This window comes from Diplotaxodon limnothrissa, linkage group LG16 (assembly GCF_057381915.1).
Source record: "Diplotaxodon limnothrissa isolate DT_005_m linkage group LG16, D_limnothrissa_male_GT1.1, whole genome shotgun sequence".
NCBI classification, from domain to species: domain Eukaryota; kingdom Metazoa; phylum Chordata; class Actinopteri; order Cichliformes; family Cichlidae; genus Diplotaxodon; species Diplotaxodon limnothrissa.
The window spans coordinates 15,537,116-15,556,930 of NC_140611.1; the positions used below are offsets into that span (position 1 = coordinate 15,537,116).

At 41.9% G+C, this 19,815-nt stretch overlaps 1 protein-coding gene across 1 annotated transcript; it reads right to left on the reverse strand.

Annotated features, from left to right (window-relative positions):
• Nucleotides 1–1,273: 1,273 nt before the first annotated feature.
• Nucleotides 1,274–11,419, reverse strand: LOC146615906 (organic cation/carnitine transporter 2-like). The gene is made up of 12 exons (XM_085374235.1): nt 11,210–11,419; nt 9,144–9,359; nt 7,136–7,239; nt 6,417–6,571; nt 5,978–6,149; nt 5,140–5,266; nt 4,809–4,987; nt 4,498–4,562; nt 3,036–3,185; nt 2,597–2,779; nt 1,743–1,878; nt 1,274–1,382 (listed from the first exon to the last, which is right to left on the reverse strand). The coding sequence occupies exons 1-12, from the start codon at nt 11,417–11,419 to the stop codon at nt 1,274–1,276; spliced, it is 1,806 nt and encodes a 601-aa protein (XP_085230361.1).
• Nucleotides 11,420–19,815: the final 8,396 nt, after the last annotated feature.

The window sequence follows — 19,815 nt, forward strand, 5'->3', positions numbered from 1 at the left end:
CCTGGAGGAACAATTTCTCACCACATTTTATAGAGGAGCCAATGTTTACTTATGCATTACTTATCAGCATTTATTTACAACCACGATTTGCACACTTTTGCCCTCTTGTTTTTTTCGTTTGGTTTTTTCAGAAACATTGGAAATATGTTGTGTGTGTGTGTGTGTGTGTGTGTGTGTGTGTGTGTGTGTGTGTGTGTGTGTGTGTGTGTGTGTGTAAAGTTTTATTTTCCCCATTTCCTCAGTATTCATTTTAGATCAGGGCACACACGTGGCCACTTTGCTAAATAAATAAATATAAATACAAATATAAATATCGTGGTACATGATAAATGTGTAAAAGTACAGAAAAAGTTCCGGTAGTTCAGTGCAAAGAATACCATGTCATGTAATTATAAAACTTTTTCTTAATTGACTGAAAAAATCCTTGAAAAACAAACAAACAAAACTATGGACCCACTGTGATAGTGGGAAAAAAGAACGTTTAATTTAACTGTTTATCTGTGAATTATTACATTGGTGTAGTAGAAATTCTAGTCTGGCACCCATCCTCTATGGGAGGTTTCGTTTTGTATTATATTATCATTATTATAATTATTATTATTTACTTCATTTTGATTATTTTTTTTAATTTACCTTTTATTGGTTTCAGTGTTAGTTTTAGTCTTTGTAATTATTATTGTATGGACGGCATAGAGAAAGAGAAAATACACACAAGTCACATTTTTTCTTATCAGGATTATTAGGATTTTATTATTAATATTACTGTTCTTATCATCATCTCTATTATTATTGTTATTTCTATTATGTAACCAACAACAATCCAAAGCATCAGTAACCAATCAAAGTCTTTTTATTTCATCAAAATGATATAAAAAGACTCGGCAGTTTGTAAGTTTTAAACACAAATTTTAAATCGTATAATCCAAGCATGGCAACTGCTCACACGACTTAAATTCAAGTTGATTTAAAAATTTTCTTTTTTTCTTTTTTTTGTTTCACTTCCATATTCCTGCTCAGGATGAATAAGTGTTTTTGTGGTAATTTCCGCTGCGGCCTCACAACAAGAAGGTTCCTGGTCTTCCTGGTCTCATGACTGGGGCCTTTCTACATGATGAGGTAGACACTGTATAGTTTATTGGGGGGGGGGAATATATTAAAAAAAAGTTTAGAGAATAAAAAGAACATACACATGGTTAAAAATGTGGCTAACAATTACTAACACAAGACTAGAAAAGCAAATTCAAATCATTTGTTCATTTCTGCATCTCAAGCTCTAGAAGGCAGTTGAGCATTTGATCTCAGACAGAGAAGTCTCGCTGACAGCTGGAGCCTCAGCTGAATTCCCATCATCCTTTTGGCGACAGAGCCCTTTAAATTTGAACCTGGAAGCCAAATGAGGAGAGCTGCATCAGTTAGGCAATATTAAACAATAGATATTTCATATATATTTGCATTATTTGTTTTGTTTTTTCATTTCAGTTTTTTTCACATTGTACCCACCTTTATTTTTGATATTTCAAAATGAACTGTATATTTCTTATTCTGGTCTCATGACACAGACCTACCCACATAACACTTTAAGACCACAGTGCAGTAAACAATCAAACCAGATTTCCCTATTTATATATTTTTTATTACAATCCATTCATAGGATATCTATTATATAGAGTGCAGACATGAACGCACCTGAATATACACTCTGCAAAAGCAGCATTACTAGCATAATCAATAGACAAGCTTACTTCTTAATGACTTGCATCTGATCGATGGTATCAGGAAGCGTTTTTCCAAATGACTCCGGAAGGAAAAGGGAGACAAAGACACCGATGACTGACAGGAGACCCACAGTCAACCACGGCAGGAATTCGTAGAACACAGCTGCAGACAAAACCAGAGCCCATTATTCAGATTATTTCTCTGCTACAGACTTCTGTCATCACTGAGCTGCAGGTCAGTTTGTTAGATTTAGAGTTGAGAAGCTGAGCATTAAGGATGCTTTTGTCATTAAAGTGAACTAAAACTTCATCTCTACACAATGACACCTGTCTCATAAAAAAGGCACAAAGGTTCTGTGTACACTACAAAGTGCTCTATTGCAGAATAATTATCCTAGTATGATGTTTACACAAAAGTAGGGATGCTTTGAAAACATGTAAATGAAAAACAGACGGCTATTAAGATCATTAGAAGCTTACAGGGCACTGAATAGAGCACAAAGACATCGTAACAAAAACATATTGAAACAGAATTAGTTGTTCAGTTTTCCATCTGCTGTTTTTTGATGCGCTGCACAACTTTCTCAATCATTTCTCGCTCTTGCCTCAAAACGAAGTTTAGCGAAGTTTTTAAAATTGACTTAATTTCAACATTTACTGTCTTGGATTATTTGATTAAAGAGATTTTTTTTCATCATAGCCCACTCCATAGCTTCTTTTCTCAGACCCAAGACCAGTAGAAAGTGTTGGAGAGTAAGCTAGGGACATTTTTAATACGAGTATTGTCAGTTGTAACAGTTGTCCCAAATTTAACGTTTTTCTTCTTCTTTTTTTTCTTTTGTTGGGGGGAAATGGGGTGATTGTGATGCCAAATATCTCACCCAGCTGCAATATGTATGGGGTGATAGAGGACCCCACTCTGGAGAATAAGGCAGCAGACGACAACATCGTATTCCTGATGACTGTGGGAGACAGCTCTCCAGTGAGCAGGTGCAGGATTCCTTCAGAAGCCAGGACTCCAAATTTACCTATCAGCACCAGGGTGAGGGTGATGTTGTGATACTCTGAAGGGAGGAGAAGGACTTTAAGCTTACAAGGAGTGAAACAAGTTATTTTCAAACATTTGGTGAGCAGGTTTACCTTCCCTCAAATAATCTTGTTTTGTCTATTTTGTCTATAAATCTCATTTAGGGCAGCACCTCTAACATAGAGGCTGTGTGTGTGAGGCCTTGTTGAAAAGGCTTATTGTGTTGATATTTTTCAACACAATGACAGTTATATTCACAAAGAGAGCAAGAAAAGGACAGTGGTCTCACTTACTGTGCAAAGTGATCTGGATGACGAAGAGTGCCAGCGCCCCCAGCAGGGAGAAAACAATAAAGGACACGCGGCGAGGAAAATATTTTGCGCTAAACCAGCTGACCAAGTGTGCCGGGATATCCATTAGTGATAGCAAGGCGTAGTTCAGAATCAGAATCAGAATCAGAATCAGAATACTTTATTGATCCCTGGGGGAAATTATTTTTTGTTACAGTGCTCCATTTTAAACCAACATTAAGACAAGACAGACAATACGCTAACTAAGAATAGTACAATATATACATACATACATACATACATAAGTCACTTATAAATAAATATTTGGAAAAGAAACATGTGTAGTTGTAGCAGCAAACAGTGTGTTAAGTGGATGCGTTGTACAGGGAGATGGCCACAGGCAGGAATGATTTCCTGTGTCGTTCAGTGGTGCTTTTCGGTAATCTCAGTCTCTCACTGAACGTGCTCCTGTGACTGACCAACATGTCATGGAGTGGGTGGGAGGTGTTATCCAACATTGTCTTTATCTTGGACAGCATCCGCCTCTCCGACACCACCTTGAGGGAGTCCAGCTCCATCCCCACAACATTGCTGGCCTTACGGATCAGTTTATTAAGTCTGTTGGCATCTGCGACCCTCAGCCTGCTCCCCCAGCATGCAACAGCATAGAGGATCGCACTGGCCACAACAGACTCATAGAAAATCCTCAGCATTTTCTGGCAGATGTTGAAGGACCTCAGTCGCCTCAAAAAATAGAGACGACTCTGGCCCTTCCTGTAAAGTGCTGTGGTGTTTTTAGCCCAGTCCAGTTTATTGTCAATGTGTACTCCAAGGTATTTATAGTCCTCCACAATGTCAACACTGACCCCCTGGATTGAAACAGGGGTCAAGTGTTTCCTGGTCTTCCTGAAGTCCACGATCAGTTCCTTGGTCTTTGCCACGTTGAGCTGCAGATGATTCTGCTCACACCACGTGACAAAGGAGTCGACCACAGCCCGGTACTCTGTCTCATCATCCCTGCTGATGCATCCAACCACCGCAGAGTCATCAGAAAACTTCTGAAGATGGCAGGTCTCTGTGCAGTGGCTGAAGTCTGTGGTGTAGAGGGTGAAGAGGAAGGGGGAGAGGACAGTCCCCTGTGGTGCCCCTGTGTTGCTAATCACCTTGTCAGACACACACTGTGGGAGACGTACATATTGTGGTCTTCCTGTCAGGTAATCAACAATCCAGGACACCAGAGAAGCATCCACCTGCATCGCTGCTAACTTATCACCCAGGAGGGTCGGCCTGATGGTGTTGAAAGCACTGGAAAAGTCAAAAAACATGACCCTCACAGTGCTCGCCGGCTGGTCCAGATGGGTGTAGATACGATTGAGCAGGTAGATGATGGCGTCCTCAGTTCCGAGACGAGGCTGATAAGCGAACTGAAGGGGATCCAGATGTGGTCTTACTATGGGTCGCAGAAAGGGGTTGCCATAGAGAGTAGTCATATTGAATGACAATCCAAAGTAGCTCACATTCAAAGAAAACCTGCAAACAACAAGAGAACAAAAAATAAATAAATAAAATGAATCCTGTTAGGATCGCTCAGTCAATTATATCAATAAGCAGTTGTAAAACATGTCAGAGTCACTGATGCCCAAAACCAGCATTCTGAGTTTTCTTTATATTTCTATTCTCTAGTTTTAGTTTCACGTGTACTTCTGTGTGTGGTTTTAGTCTGGTTTATATTCAGTTCGTTGAGTTCATAGATTCATGGGGAAGGCTTTAACTCACCAGAGAAACCACACTACGAGTGTGATACTTCGAGTGGTTGTGTTCCTCAGCAGACCCAGGTAACCAGAAACCTCAGGTTGCTGAGGTTGCTGAGGTTGTTCAGGTTGCTGAGGTTGTTCAGGCTGTTGAGGTTGTTCAGGTTGCTGAGGTTGTTCAGGTTGTTCAGGTTGTTCGGGTTGCTGAGGTTGTTCAGGCTGTTGAGGTTGTTCGGGTTGCTGCGACTGTTCAGACTGTTGAGACTGATCAATGTGCCACATAGAAAATTCATTACATTAGCCAATGTAGTTTAGTGTGGTACACGTTGGACAAGGATAAGGTCAGAGGCTCTTACTTTTGCTGAGCGAAAGAGGTCAGATGGAAATTCCACTCCGTTCTCCAGAGCAGCAAACCTTAGCAAGAGTTCTGCTTCTTTAAAACGGCCTTTGGACACTAGCCGGCGAGGAGATTCTGGAACCAGCCTGGTGGACAGACAGACACAAATGTGTAGTTCATTAGTCAAGTCAGCACAGGTGGAAACTGAAGAAAAATACAAGAGCCTCCTGCTCCATCTATCTGTGTTTGAGAGAGTATTATTTATTCATCAAGCAGATGCTGGAAAAGTTAGAAATTATCTGGATGCCACGAACGTCTTCTTTTGGCTGTCCCTACACGGGTGGCCACAGTGGATCATCTGAGTGCCATAATGATAACTGTAAAAATCTGTGAAAAATGTACTTTGCCAGAAGCCAAAGATTTTTTATTTAACACTTTATGCTTGACTGTGACTGAATGAATGAGATTGCAGATACAACCTTGGAACTTTGATCATCAAATCAAAACAGGTTTAAACAGAAATGAGCCTTTAACAACGTTCAGTTGGGAGGAGATCTATGGGGAGAACGGGAACTGGAATAAAAAATTATAAATCCCTTTCTTTTGTCTCAAGATCCCCCAAATGGAAGGAAAAGGGCATCTGAGGAAGTGGAACAAAGTGATGGATGGATGGATGCATGGATGGAAGACTGGATGGATGGATGGAGGCGCACATTTAGTTTACATTAGCTTAACACATTCCACAGTTCAACAAATTCCTCAACAACCTTTTATATACTGAACAAAAAAAATCTGCTGAAAAAATCAGCAAATACTCAAGAAACAAAAATCCTAGTAGTGTACTGAGGTCAATTTACCACCAAAGGGGGAAACAGGCCAGACCAGGCAAAGCCATTAACACTGATAGATATCTCCAGTTCCTGACTATGTAGGCAGTGCCAGGGAATGCCACCATACCAGCTGAATAGAAAAAGCTCAAAGCAAGGCTGCTGAAGAGAACTCTTGGAACATCAACTAGGAGCTCAGAACCTGTGACGAAAAGGCAAAGTTTAAAGGAAATCAGGAAGTTGTACTTAATGTTATATTACAACTAATGTCCAATAAAATATTTTGTTTTCTGTTATCTGTTTACTGCACATGTGTAAATCAGAAAAGTCAGTCAAAGGTTGTGACTAGTTGACAATACAAGACAAGTGGTTTCCTTTTTGTTTCATTTTAGGTGTTGGCCGAAGGCTTATTACATTAAAAACAGCAGCAGTTGAGCAGACTATCCTAGAAATAAAGAAACACACTTACCAAGTACAAGAAGAACTATGCAAATGCTGACCTGACCCATGCCCACCATGAAGAAAAGCACATTGAAGACGGCCCAGGACTGAGCAAAACTCAAAGCGATGTTGAAGACACTTAGTATGAAAATGGAACTGAACAGAACAGGTTTCCTGCCAAACCTACAGTAAAAATACAGCAAGACAGCAATCAGCCACAACATGGGCACATACAGTTTTCTATTTAGATGTTAATGCTTAAAAAATAGGCCCATTAGCCTCAACAGCCTCAAAATAGGCCCATTAGCCTCAACAGGGCTTTAGCAGCTAGCATGACAGCTACCCTGAGGTACCCCTGAGCAAGGTACTGTCCCTACACACTGCTCCCCGGGCGCCTGCTTAGTGGCTGCCCACTGCTTCACTGAGTGAATGGGTCAAATGCAGAGAAAAAACAAGTAATTTCCCCATGGGGATCAATAAAGTATACATTATTATTATTATTATTATTATTATTAACCAAGAGCAAAGGAGTCATGTGCTCAGTGCACCTACATTAGGATTTATCAACAACAAAATGGAGTTCATTTAGCTCAAACTTAAAGGTAACCGAGATTTGGGAAGATAGATCCTTTATTTTATTTAGTCCTGGATGAGTTAGCTCACAGCTAACTAGCAGACATATTTTAGTGAAAAACATTGCAGGTTTGCTAACTTTAGAGACTGCTTGAGCTGAAACTGTGAATTTACCGGTCAGAGATCTGTCCAGAGAGGAAACAGCCACAAAGTGATCCCAGGAAGTAGATGAGAGAGGACATTGGCTGTTTCCACTTGTTGTCGCACACCAGGTTAAACTAGAAGACAGGGTACACATAAGGGTGATCTAAAGCAGGCATAAGAACATAGAAGGAAATACTTGGGCACTAATCTCTGTCTTCCAGCAGTCCCTGTGCAGACTGTTTGCTTCATTAGCCTCCATGTTGCTTTGTTTTGATGGGTGTGTAACATGAGTTTGTCTCTGTCCATATTTTACTCCTCAGGCTGTTTGACTTCTTATTCCTGTCACTGTTTGTATGACCACAAGTGGCATAAGGCTAAGGTAAACTTTAGAGGACATCCTTAAGCAATAGCTTCTCATAAATTACTGTGTGATGGAGGGATTCAATGTTGCCTTTACTGACACATCATCTGTAATGAGGTATATATATATATATTATACACACACACACACACACACACACACACACACACACACACACACACACACACACACACACACACACACACACATATATATATATATATATATATATATATATATATATATATATATATATATATATATATATATATATATATATATATATATATATATATATATATCCATAGGTCCCTCATCCTATTAGTTACAAGTACCTGGGGATCCCGCAGGCAAATGGGAACCATGAAGAGGCCGCTAGAAAGGCTGCAACCACCAAGTACCTGCAGAGGGTCAGGCAAGTCCTGAGGAGTCAGCTGAATGGTAAGAACAAGATCCGGGCCATCAACACGTACGCCCTGCCCGTGATCAGGTACCCTGCTGGGGTAATAGGCTGGCCAAAGGAGGAGATAGAAGCCACTGACATAAAGACAAGAAAGCTCCTTACCATGCATGGAGGGTTTCACCCCAAGTCCAGCACCCTGAGGCTGTACGCTAAGCGGAAGGAAGGCGGCCGGGGACTGGTGAGTGTCAGCACCACAGTCCAGGATGAGACAACGAACATCCAAGAGATGGCCCCAACTGACCGAGTGCTCAGTGAATACCTCAGGCAGCAGAAACCCAAGAAAGAGGAGGGAGACGAGGAACCATCATGGAAGGACAGGCCCCTGCACGGTATGTACCACCGGCAGATAGAGGAGGTGGCTGATATCCAGAAATCCTACCAGTGGCTGGACAAAGCTGGACTGAAAGACAGCACAGAGGCACTAATCATGGCAGCACAAGAACAAGCTCTGAGTACAAGATCCATAGAGGCTGGGGTCTATCACACCAGGCAAGACCCCAGGTGCAGGCTGTGTAAAGATGCCCCAGAGACAATCCAGCACATAACAGCAGGGTGCAAGATGCTAGCAGGCAAGGCATACATGGAACGCCATAACCAAGTGGCCGGCATAGTGTACAGGAACATCTGTGCCGAGTATAACCTGGAAGTCCCGAGGTCAAAATGGGAGATGCCCCCAAGGGTGGTGGAGAATGACCGAGCTAAGATCCTGTGGGACTTCCAGATACAGACGGACAAAATGGTGGTGGCTAACCAACCGGACATAGTGGTGGTAGACAAACAGAAGCAGACGGCCGTAGTGATCGATGTAGCGGTTCCGAATGACAGCAATATCAGGAAGAAGGAACACGAGAAGCTGGAGAAATACCAAGGGCTCAGAGAAGAGCTCGAGAGGATGTGGAGGGTGAAGGTAACGGTGGTCCCCGTGGTAATCGGAGCACTAGGTGCGGTGACTCCCAAGCTAGGCGAGTGGCTCCAGCAGATCCCGGGAATAACATCGGAGATCTCTGTCCAGAAGAGCGCAGTCCTGGGAACAGCTAAGATACTGCGCAGGACCCTCAAGCTCCCAGGCCTCTGGTAGAGGACCCGAGCTTGAAGGATAAACCGCCCGCAGGGGCGTGCTGGGTGTTTTTTTTGTATAAGTAATTGAACCAGGAAGTCCTTTGTGATCCAGGGAGACTTGGATCTGAACAATATCATCAAGACAGTAACAGTACCTCAGTGACTACAGTCAACTTGTAGTGCTCTGTGCTGTAGATCCATCCATCTTTGCACTCCTCCTGCTTCAGGTTGGACAGCATGACCCCTGCACTTGCTCCGAATTCAGAATCGTTGTGGATCTGGGCAAGGTTGGGTTTTATTCCGAGTGCAGACAAGTTCTGCATCATGTGCATCTCATAGCGGCTACAACTGCTTCTCTCCAGATTTTGACCCTGTACAGCAGCAGAGATATTATAAGAGACAGACAAGACAGTGAAAGAGTCCTGAATTGAAATTTATACGAGAATTCTATAACGTCGAAGTCAACAGTAGACTTCAACTGCCAGAGGAAAAAAGCCTTTAAAATCTTATTTGTGAGCTGTATAATCAGTAAGCTTTTACCAGATGTGGGTCAATATTCTGTACAGACCATTTCCATGACAGCTGATTTAACATCCGCTTTTTAAATCTACAAAGAGCAGTAAAACTCATAGAAGCACACTTCAGGTAACCGCAGCTTGTCCACAAAGAAAATCGACTGGAGTTGGCGATACAAATTATTATGTGACTTATTCCTATGTGAATCGTCCCCCAAATCCAACCCACGACCCACTGTACACTCTACTGCACCCGCCACACTGGAACTTCACAAGACGTTAATGACAAATAACTGTCGTGATGACGTGAATCTGCGGCGCAAGAATGCTTTAGGGGAAAGTGACTTGCTGCAGATTTAGGTAAACTAAGCGTTTCAGTGTAAGGTTCTCTCACACTGGCTTTACAAAAATATAATTTAACTACAGCTGCAAACACCCTAGGAACAGCCGAGTCGTTAAACCCTTGATTATACTCTGCGGCGCACACGCACACCTAGAGTCACCAAGGTCAAGCACGTCTGCATGGATCCTTACACCAACTTGCATCACTCAAACCCTGTCAGGGTCCTGGGACTGGGCGACCCAGGACCCCTGGGCAGTCATGGACCTGTGTTATTGTTGTGTATTTTGGTGTTGCTTCCCCTTCTCTGTGCTTGTGTATATGTGTGTGTGGGTGGCTGAGCACTTGTTTATAGGCGGCGTCAGGCCTGGAGGGTGTGGCCCTGCAAGGGGACTGGCCACACCCGAAGCCACACACCTGCTGCTGATCAGGCCTCGTCGGGGGAGCTACTTAAGAGAGTCTTGGAGCTCCCACCGACGCGGGATCATTGCATGAGACTCCACGTTAGTCTTCTGTTCAGTTTAGTCTGTGAGTGTATGCCTACGGGAATTATGTGTCTTGACGGCTGCCTCTGTCATTTTCCCCTCAGGAGGAGCGTGGAACATCGGAGGGCAGCAGGCACGGGATGTGTGTGGACACACGAGAGTGGAGAACACGGAGCACAGACTTGTTGGGAAGACACGACACGGGAGTCACGGGAGAGCACGGGGATTTACTGTTATTGTTTCCATCACTGTAAATAAACGCACTGTTTATACACAGAGTACCGCGCCTGGGTCCTCCTTTTCCCCACATCCCCGTGACAAACCCAATTGTATCCTAGCAGACTCACAGGAGTAGAAAGTCTAATGAAGGTTTAAACATAACCATCACCCCCGAGAATATTTAGCAAAGACAGTTAAAAGACATTAAGAGGAAAATATATATTTTTTATATTAATGACAAGACACTGTAGCTGACAGTGTTTGGAACCACCTCCTCATGGAAAATCAAGCTTAGTCCTTCATTATGTTTGCCAGCTAGCTGCTGAGTGGATCTTTCAAATGTTTGGTCCTGCACTGGATGTGTTTTTCTTTTCGAGGTGTTTTACTTGAAGCAGGCGTCTGCTGGAACAGAGAGGCAAGCTTTTATTAAATCTACTGCTAAAGTGATCAAAATGTATCACTGCTTTCTCATGTGTGTAATAGAAAGGCAGAAGAAATGATAGAAACTTAAGGTTGAGGAGTTAGTTAACAAAATAATGTTAAATTACCGAAAAATAAAATAAAATAATACTTGCTGAATCTGAGTTTTCTTAGCCGCTGTCCTTCACTCAAACAATCATTCAAAATCATTTAGCTTGATCAGGCCTGCCACTGGTTCTCACCTGTATCGGGATACTAGCCTGGATCCAGTCCTGACTCAGGTTGCTGTGTGCTGGGATGTAGCACTGGTGTGGGGGAATGGCCAGCAGAAAGATGACAGACAGGATGTTGTACCCAGCAGGAAAGCTGAGGGTACAGAGGAAGAAGATGACCTTCACCTGGTACCAGCCCCAGATCCCCAGGAACGCAATGGATCCCTCGTAGTCCCTCATTTTGGTATTCTATTGTATTCTTCTTCTTTTCAGCTGTCACTCAAAAAAATGACAAAGTCAGCTCTCTCTTCAAACAGCAAAATCGTATCAAAAAGTAGAATACGAGTCGCGCCAGTCGCAGCTTCTCTCTCAACAAGTGCTCCGCAGCTTCAGATCTTTTATCCCAGACAAGACAGAAAGACTCCACCTCTCATCCTACTAATTCTAAAACCCTCGGTGCATATTAACTCCTCCATAATATTAACTCCATACCATAATGTGCTTTCTCACATGGCAAGGCGTTTCACCACATGTGTGAATGAGAGGGGAAAGGGGCAGGACACAAAAGGACAAACTACTCACTGCCCCTGAGCTCCAGGACATTTATATTCAGAAAAAAAGGGGGGGAAAGGTACTACATTAAAGTGTCAAGTTTTGAGTGGGTTGCTTTTAAGATTAAGACAGCCACATGGGTAACACAGCCTTGTCACATAGTACACAAATGGAAGACAGACAAAAGGAATTTGGACAGTGTTTCATTCGTGGTTAGTTTATGCACAAAATGTGTTCACAGTGGGGAGTTGTGGAGTTCACCGAGAGTCACCATATGGACTGATACTGTATATGAAGTAAAGAAATGTCTAAAGATCTCAAGATCCAGTCTATATGTCAGTCTTCTGTAAAACAATATGTTGCTACTCTTCACAAGAGTTTGTGACCAGCAAAGGTTGTGAGAAGAATCGCTCCAGCTTGCTCAAATCTTGATTCAAACGTCCACTACAAGACAAAAAAAAAAATGAACTAAAGGGCAAAAGCACCCAAAAGAAACCAGTGGGGGATGTTTTGTTACCTCGGGACATTGGATGCCTTGTAGTCATAATGGTAATAATTTTACTGGAAGGTGTAAGGACATCACCTGAAGGTTAGAAGTCCGTGGGTGATTCAACAAGACAAATGAATCAAAGCACACAACTTAATCAACAATTGGTAAATGAAAAAAAGGGCATTTTTATAGAGTCTCAAACTTGAAAAACATCTCCTGATATTCCTTCCATCAGAGTCTGAAAAAGTAATGCCCCACAGCCCACGATTACGATCACTTATCACTTTCACTGCAGTAAAAGCAAGAACTATAGCACCAGAAAACTCTTGTTGGTTAAATTTCATCCAAAACAAACAAATTCAGTTTCTCTTCACTCCTTATTCCATCCACCCCACCTGAAGTGAGAACTGCTGCCATGAATTAAATGAGATGCTGCGGCTGACCTAATAAGAGCTGACTGGACAGACTGTTTTTCAGTTATTTGGAAGGAAAACTCGATAAACACTTTTTAAAATACCTTCCTGAATAGTCTTCCAGCTTTAGGTGAAGGGCTAAAGCACTGGGTCTTTTCCAGTGTCAGAAGATTAATAAAGTAATAGAATAAGAATAAAAGTAAATCTCTTTAATAGTTATTATTACTATATGGGTTATTTTAAGAGGCCATTTCAGCTCTTTTTCTGATTTTCTTTGTTCATTCGGCTCAGATTCAAAGCTTTTCTCTTTCTTTAACTGCCTTTGCCCTTCTGTAGTGGCACCAAGAACACAAACCAACAGCACGATCTACACCTTGACACTGGTGTTTGGAAGTCGTCTGCAGATTTTGAATTACTAGGAGAGGGAGGAGGACGAGAGTGAGCGATTTGTCATCAGAGGTTATACAATGTTAGACAAAGAAGTTAGCCAAGTTGTTCAACGTGTGTTGAATATAACACTGGATTACTGGAAGAATGATTCTGTTCACTATGAACATTTCATTAAACAGCTTCGCTCATAACGTGGCTCCCAAGCAAAGCTTTAAAGGCTGCCCTCATCGGTCTTTCAATGAATATTTTTAAGATTATACAAAATTTGAGCTCATACGATAATCTGTGAAAGAAAGAATAAGAGTCTTACAATCCTATCTTCCACAACGTAAACTACTGATTTTACGCTATAATCAACTGTCACAGTCAAAATTACTAGAATCTCATCCAATCTATGTCACATATGGCTGAATGATATCATGAATCCATTATAATATACAGTTCGTACTAACCTGATTATATAGAGCGCAGAATAACTGCGCTCGATTTCTGTCACATCCAAATCTGTTAGTTGAGAATTTTTAAAACTGTTTTAATATATTTGATCTGTTATAATAGCCAGTTATCTTCTTCTTCTTCTTATGTTCCCGCTACAGCATGTGAACGGGTAGATATTGTTGCTTGAAGCGTCCATGCATGCACGGTTATTTAGTGTGGCTACACGGATGTTAAACAGTTACTGTTGGAATTTGGGATGTTTGCCTTCGGGTGAAAATTAAAAAGAAAACACTCAGCCCTTCAAAGGAAAAATACTGAGGCAAGGACTATGAAGCTTAGACCAGCGGTCCCCAACCTTTTTTGCGCCATGGACTGGTTAATGGTCGACAATATTTTCACAGACCTGCGTTTAATGTGTCGTGGATAAATACAACAAAATAAAACCAGTACCGGTACACAAAAAAAGGAATTATTAATAACACATGGGAAAAAACTCAGGGAAACCAAGTTAATGGTTAATAAAAACGATTAAAAATAAATAAATAATGATAAAAACCAATAAAAACCCTGAAAACCATAAATTTCACACCCGAACCTCAACTCTCGCGGCCCAGTACCAAACATTCACAGACTGGTACCGGTCCATGGCCTGGGGGTTGGGGACCACTGGCTTAGACCAAAGGTCTATCAGTGCATAAGATTATGCAGGCAATCCTCAGCCTTTTAATACAATCAGTTTGTGAGTAGCCAGTGGAAAGTGTTTATAGACTTCGGGAGAGGCTTTATATTGCAGATCTCTTATAGTTTCTGATATGCTTTAACCCACTGTGAAACCAAAAACAAGGGATATTTAAGGCTGAATTACCCTTTTTTCCACATGCAGACCTCAAAACATTTGGGTCTGGCAGGCAGTCAGACCAATTTCACAGTGATTTAAAGTATTAAAACTGCTATAAATGACTTGTTACTTTCTTTTTGTAGTTAGTCTCAAGTTTAAAAAAATCTTTATAAAGAGACCTGACAAGAGTGGAGCACAAATTGCAACAAATATAAGAGATCTATAAAGATATTTCCAGTGGCCCAAGATGACTGACAGATTATAATGCAGCAAACAGAGTAATAATGCAGAGGCTATATGTCACGGTTCTGGGTCCGTTGGACCCAGTATTTTGAGTTTATTATGTTTTGGTGTAATTTTGCATCAGGGATTGTTTTATTGTTCTCTTGTTGTGTAAATGATGATGATGATTATGATGTTTATTATTAGAGTTTCATGTTTCTGTTTGTGTTTAGGATTTGTTCTTCGGTTGGGTCTGCTTAGTATATGTCTAGTTCCATGTGACATTTTCTGTCTGTCTCTCAAATGTCAAGTCTGTGTCTTAGTGTGATGGTTTCTTGTTCCTGTTTTATTGTGAAGGTCTGCGTCTCATGTGAGTGTTCAGTTTTACCTCTCGTCTCGTTAATGACTCCCAGCTGTGTCTCCCACCTGTGTGTAATCTCCCTGTGATTCTCTGAGTGTATTTAAGGCGTGCCTTCTGTGTTTGTAGTTGCTGGTCCGTCTGTGTAACCATCGTGTCTCGCTCGTGTGTTCACCCTGCTGTCTACCATCGTCTGCCTCTGCTCGCCCTGCTTCATGTTCATGTTCTGGTTTCTGCGCTATAGTTTAGTTGTTTCCCAGTATAGTTTAGTTCGAGCTCCATTTGCTGTTTGTCCTTATTTTGTGCTCAATAAACCACCCTCACTTCTCCACTACCGCCTGCGTTTGGATCCTCCTTCATTTCCTCCACACGGCTCCTCTCACTCGCCGTGACACTATAGGACGCTTGCAAAATAGGGCTTTTTGTAATGTTATCTATTACTACAACTTATTTAGCAATATAAGCCAAAACTACTGCACATAAAAACACACATAAAATTATTATTTTTTTGGCATGATGCTAGGATGCAAATACCAGTGAGAATTTCTTATGTCAAGTACTTCTGATGTATGATGAATAATACAATGCCAAAACTTAATCTATGTCTTTACTGCAGTCACAATTACACTCCCCTAGCAGGATACATATCATTAGGAGTGATTGCACTGCTTGAGTAAAAGAGACAAATAACACATAACACAGGCAATCCCACAAAGCTATCATCAGGTAACCTTATCTGATATTTGATTACCTGTGTAGTGATATTTTGATGTTTCTTTTATGTCTGATACCTTTACTAATATTTGTAAATAGACAGTAGAGATCAGGACTTATGAATGGGTTATATATAAAATAAAGAAATGGCCCGTTTTGCAAGTTATGAATCTGGGCTATTGTATGTAGTTCTTTTCACTTAAAAGTGTGTTTACAGAATTGTGATGTTATATTTGTTACAATTTCCGTTGCCCTCTCTTAGCCAGATCTCTCTTGAAAAATACATTTTTGATGTCACTGACACTTTTTAAAAAGAACAAAAAAACAACAGTAACTTTGCAAAAACTGACTGCAGATTCTACTTTGTGATAGGAATATTCTTTCTGGCTCAAAATGACCTGATATTATTCGTGAGAGACATGTTTCAGATATTTTTTGACAGATTAAAGGCCAACAAGTCATTTATAACACTTTAAATTCTAGCAGTCATTTTTTGGCAAGTACCGAAAATCGCTTTTTGACATAAGATGAGTTTTTGGCACAATACCTGTCCATAAATATTTCCATTAAAACTACAATAACAAAATCCAAGAACAACCAAACAGAAGCAACAACAACAGGAAAGTAGCTGCCAATATTAATAAAAGGTTAATAACAGACACAGGCTTACTTTATTTGAAGAGTAAGTCCAAGCAGGTACCCTCGTTGATAAAGATGTTGATGGCGTTCAGTTATATCCCTCTCTCATTCTTGCTGATATCCCAGATAGAAATGAAAGCTCTTTTCTTGAACCCTCTGGCTGGGGCAAGTGCAGGGCTTCTTTTCCTGATGCTCCCATAGGTCAGTCGCTGGTCTCTCTTCACTTGAAATCTGACGGCTTTCTCCAAAAGGAAGCCGTTAAAATTAATGTGGGTCCATCTGCCTGCTTCAGACATAGCTGCTTTATCGTCATGTAAAGTCTCCACTAGAGATGTGCGGATCGATCCTGAAATATCGATTCCTCCGGTACCAATCATTTATGTTCTAGAATCGATTCTCACATTAAAATATCGATATTTTAGTACTTTAGGGTAAATTTGTAGTTTGTCATTAACAGGAACACAGTGGAAAGAAACTACATCATTCGGATTGTCTACATTCAAAGGAACTACTTCCTCTTCCGCCTTCATACTTATGTGCGAAATACACTGTATTAATGTCTGGCAGCCGCTGGCGCGCGAACTCACAACAATGGCTTAGCGTAATTGTGCGGACTTATTTTACCTCCACAAACAGCTGAGACGTGGTTTGCTATACATGTGGCAAAAAGTGAGGTGTTGTGACCATACTTGCCAACCTTGAGACCTCAGAATTAGGGAGATATTCAAAAGGGCTGTTGGGGTGGGGGGGTGATAAATACATTTTACAGTGTTTATTTATCGGATAAAATACGTTAAATGTCACCGTTATTATTGGCCGGTGTTCTGGGAATCCATCCTACCTGGAAAAACATCCTACCCAATGTACCCGGCCTGGAAACAGCGGGGGTGTCCAAATTCAGAGGCTGCTTCCACCTGAGGACCCGGCCTTTCTAAAGAAAGCCGGGTAGTACGTCACGAGCTCCCTCGGTAGAGTGAAATGTTGCCGTCTGCTCCTTGCTATCTAAAATATAACCGGGCGCTGACTTATACTCTCGACCGTCTCACACTTCTGTTTAATCAGTTTTCTGTTTGATGTTTATTCAGCTGTGTGAAAACCCTGGAGGAACCCACCCGATGGATTAATAAAATTAAGTTTGCATTAACAGCCACAGTAAGAGCTAAGCTAACAAATTAGCAAATGCTAACTAGCATCTCGCGAGCAGCATGGCAGCCGCGCCGGCAGCCTTCCAAGTATCACCGCCGCCGAAGTTCGACTTTTCAAAGCCAGAAGAGTGGCCGAAATGGATCCGACGCTTTGAGAGGTTCAGGATAGCATCCGGACTCGAGCTACAATCGGACGAAAACCAGGTTAACACTCTGATATATACAATGGGCGATGAAGCTGAAGACGTGATCACTTCGTTGAACCTGACCGAAGAGGAGGCGAGTGAGTATCACACTCTCAAAGACAAACTCGAGGCACACTTTGTAGTCAGAAGAAATGTTATCTTTGAACGTGCAAAGTTCAACCAAAGGCAGCAAGAAGCAGGAGAGACTGCAGACGGGTTTATTACATCCCTATATGCCTTGGCTGAGCATTGTGGCTACGGGGCGCTGCACAGTGAAATGATAAGAGACAGACTCGTTGTCGGAATAAGAGACAAGAGGCTCTCGGAGCAACTGCAAATGGACGCGGAGCTCACGTTAGAAAAAGCAGTGATAGGGATTCGCCAAAGTGAGCTTGTTAAGAAGCAGCAGGATCTTCTTAAAAACAACTTCAAGCAGGAAAATCTTTGTAACGTGGACATCATTAAAGCAAAAATAAAACACTTTAAACCAAGAAAGACTGTGCCACAAACCACAGAGAGGAATGTGAAAAGCCAATGCAACCGATGTGGAAAGACACCCTTTCACAGCAAGAACCTGTGCCCAGCCAAAGAGGTACTCTGCAATCAGTGTAAAAAGAAAGGTCACTATGCAAGAGTGTGCAGGTCTGGGGCAGTAGGAGAAACACGTGCAGCAGGTGGTGACAGTGAAGAAAGGGAGGTAGCATTTTTGGGAACAGTAGCCTCAGAGAGAACTGAGGATGCGTGGTTGACTAAAATAAAAGTTAACCATGTAGACTGCTGGCTCAAAATTGACACAGGAGTTCCAGTACCTAAAGCAAACAGAGATGAAGTGCGTGTGTGCGTGGACTTGACCAAACTAAATAATTCTGTGAAAAGAGAAAGACACATGTTGCCATCAGTTGAGCACACCCTAGGACAGCTAGAGGGCGCAAAGTTGTTCTCAAAACTCGACGCTAACTCAGGGTTTTGGCAAATACCTTTGTCCAAGCAGTCAGCTCTTCTCACAACGTTCATCACACCATTTGGAAGGTACTGTTTCAATAGACTCTGTTTTGGCATATCCTCAGCCCCTGAGCATTTTCAAAAACGAATGTCTCAGCTTTTGGAGGGGCTGGACGGAGTTGTCTGCCAGATGGATGACATTCTGGTTTATGCTGACACACAGACCCAGCACGACAAGAGACTGGTCGCAGTCCTTGAACGGCTCACAAAAGCAGGGGTGACATTGAAAAGTGAGAAATGTGAGTTTGCAAAGACCTCAATCAAGTTCCTCGGACAGATCATTGACACTACAGGAGTCAAAGCAGACCCAGAAAAAGTGAAAGCGGTCAGCAACATGGAGGCACCCACCGATGTGGGTGGAGTGAGACGATTCCTAGGAATGGTTAATCATCTAGGCAAGTACCTTCCCCACTTAGCAGAGAAAACACAGCCGTTGAGAGAACTACTCAGTACCAAAAACATGTGGTGTTGGAGTGAGGCTCAACAAACAGCGTTTAACAACATTAAGGCAGAACTGAGTAAACCACCGAACTTGGCACCCTACAACCCCAAAGCACAAACAGCAGTATCAGCTGATGCATCCTCTTATGGACTGGGAGCGGTGCTACTTCAGAAACAAGAGGATGACACAACCAAGCCAGTGGCCTTCGCTTCAAGAGCATTAACCCCCACAGAACAAAGGTATGCTCAAATAGAGAAGGAAGGATTAGCCATAACCTGGGCATGCGAGCGATTCTCTGATTTTCTTATAGATATTGAATTCCATGTTGAGACAGATCACAAGCCTTTAGTACCACTTTTGGGCTCCAAGAACTTAGACGAACTGCCACCACGAGTACAAAGACTGAGAATGAGATTAATGCGGTACTCTTTCACCATCTCACATGTCCCAGGCAAACACATTGCAACTGCAGACGTGCTGTCCAGAGCACCAGAAAAAACTGTTTGTGACGAGACATTAAGAGACGAAATGAATCTGTATGCACATCAGGTGATTTCAGGTCTTCCTGCAACAGAGGAGAGACTACAACAAATAAGAGAGCAGCAAGACAAAGACGAAACACTAAAACAAATCAAACTCTACTGCAAGAATGGCTGGCCGGACAAACTCAAAATACAGGGAGTGCAGAATTATTAGGCAAATGAGTATTTTGTCCACATCATCCTCTTCATGCATGTTGTCTTACTCCAAGCTGTATAGGCTCGAAAGCCTACTACCAATTAAGCATATTAGGTGATGTGCATCTCTG

Bases quoted from the DNA above. Each gene is read 5' to 3' on its own strand.
- LOC146615906 (XM_085374235.1), bottom strand. From the start codon at position 11,419: ATGAGGGACTACGAGGGATCCATTGCGTTCCTGGGGATCTGGGGCTGG. The intron at 4,563-4,808 runs GTGAGTTAAAGC...TGTTGTTTGCAG, and splicing joins CTCGTAGTGTGGTTTCTCTG to GTTTTCTTTGAATGTGAGCT. The intron at 3,186-4,497 runs TTCTGCGACCCA...TTCTGATTCTGA, and splicing joins TACTCTCTATGGCAACCCCT to TTCTGAACTACGCCTTGCTA.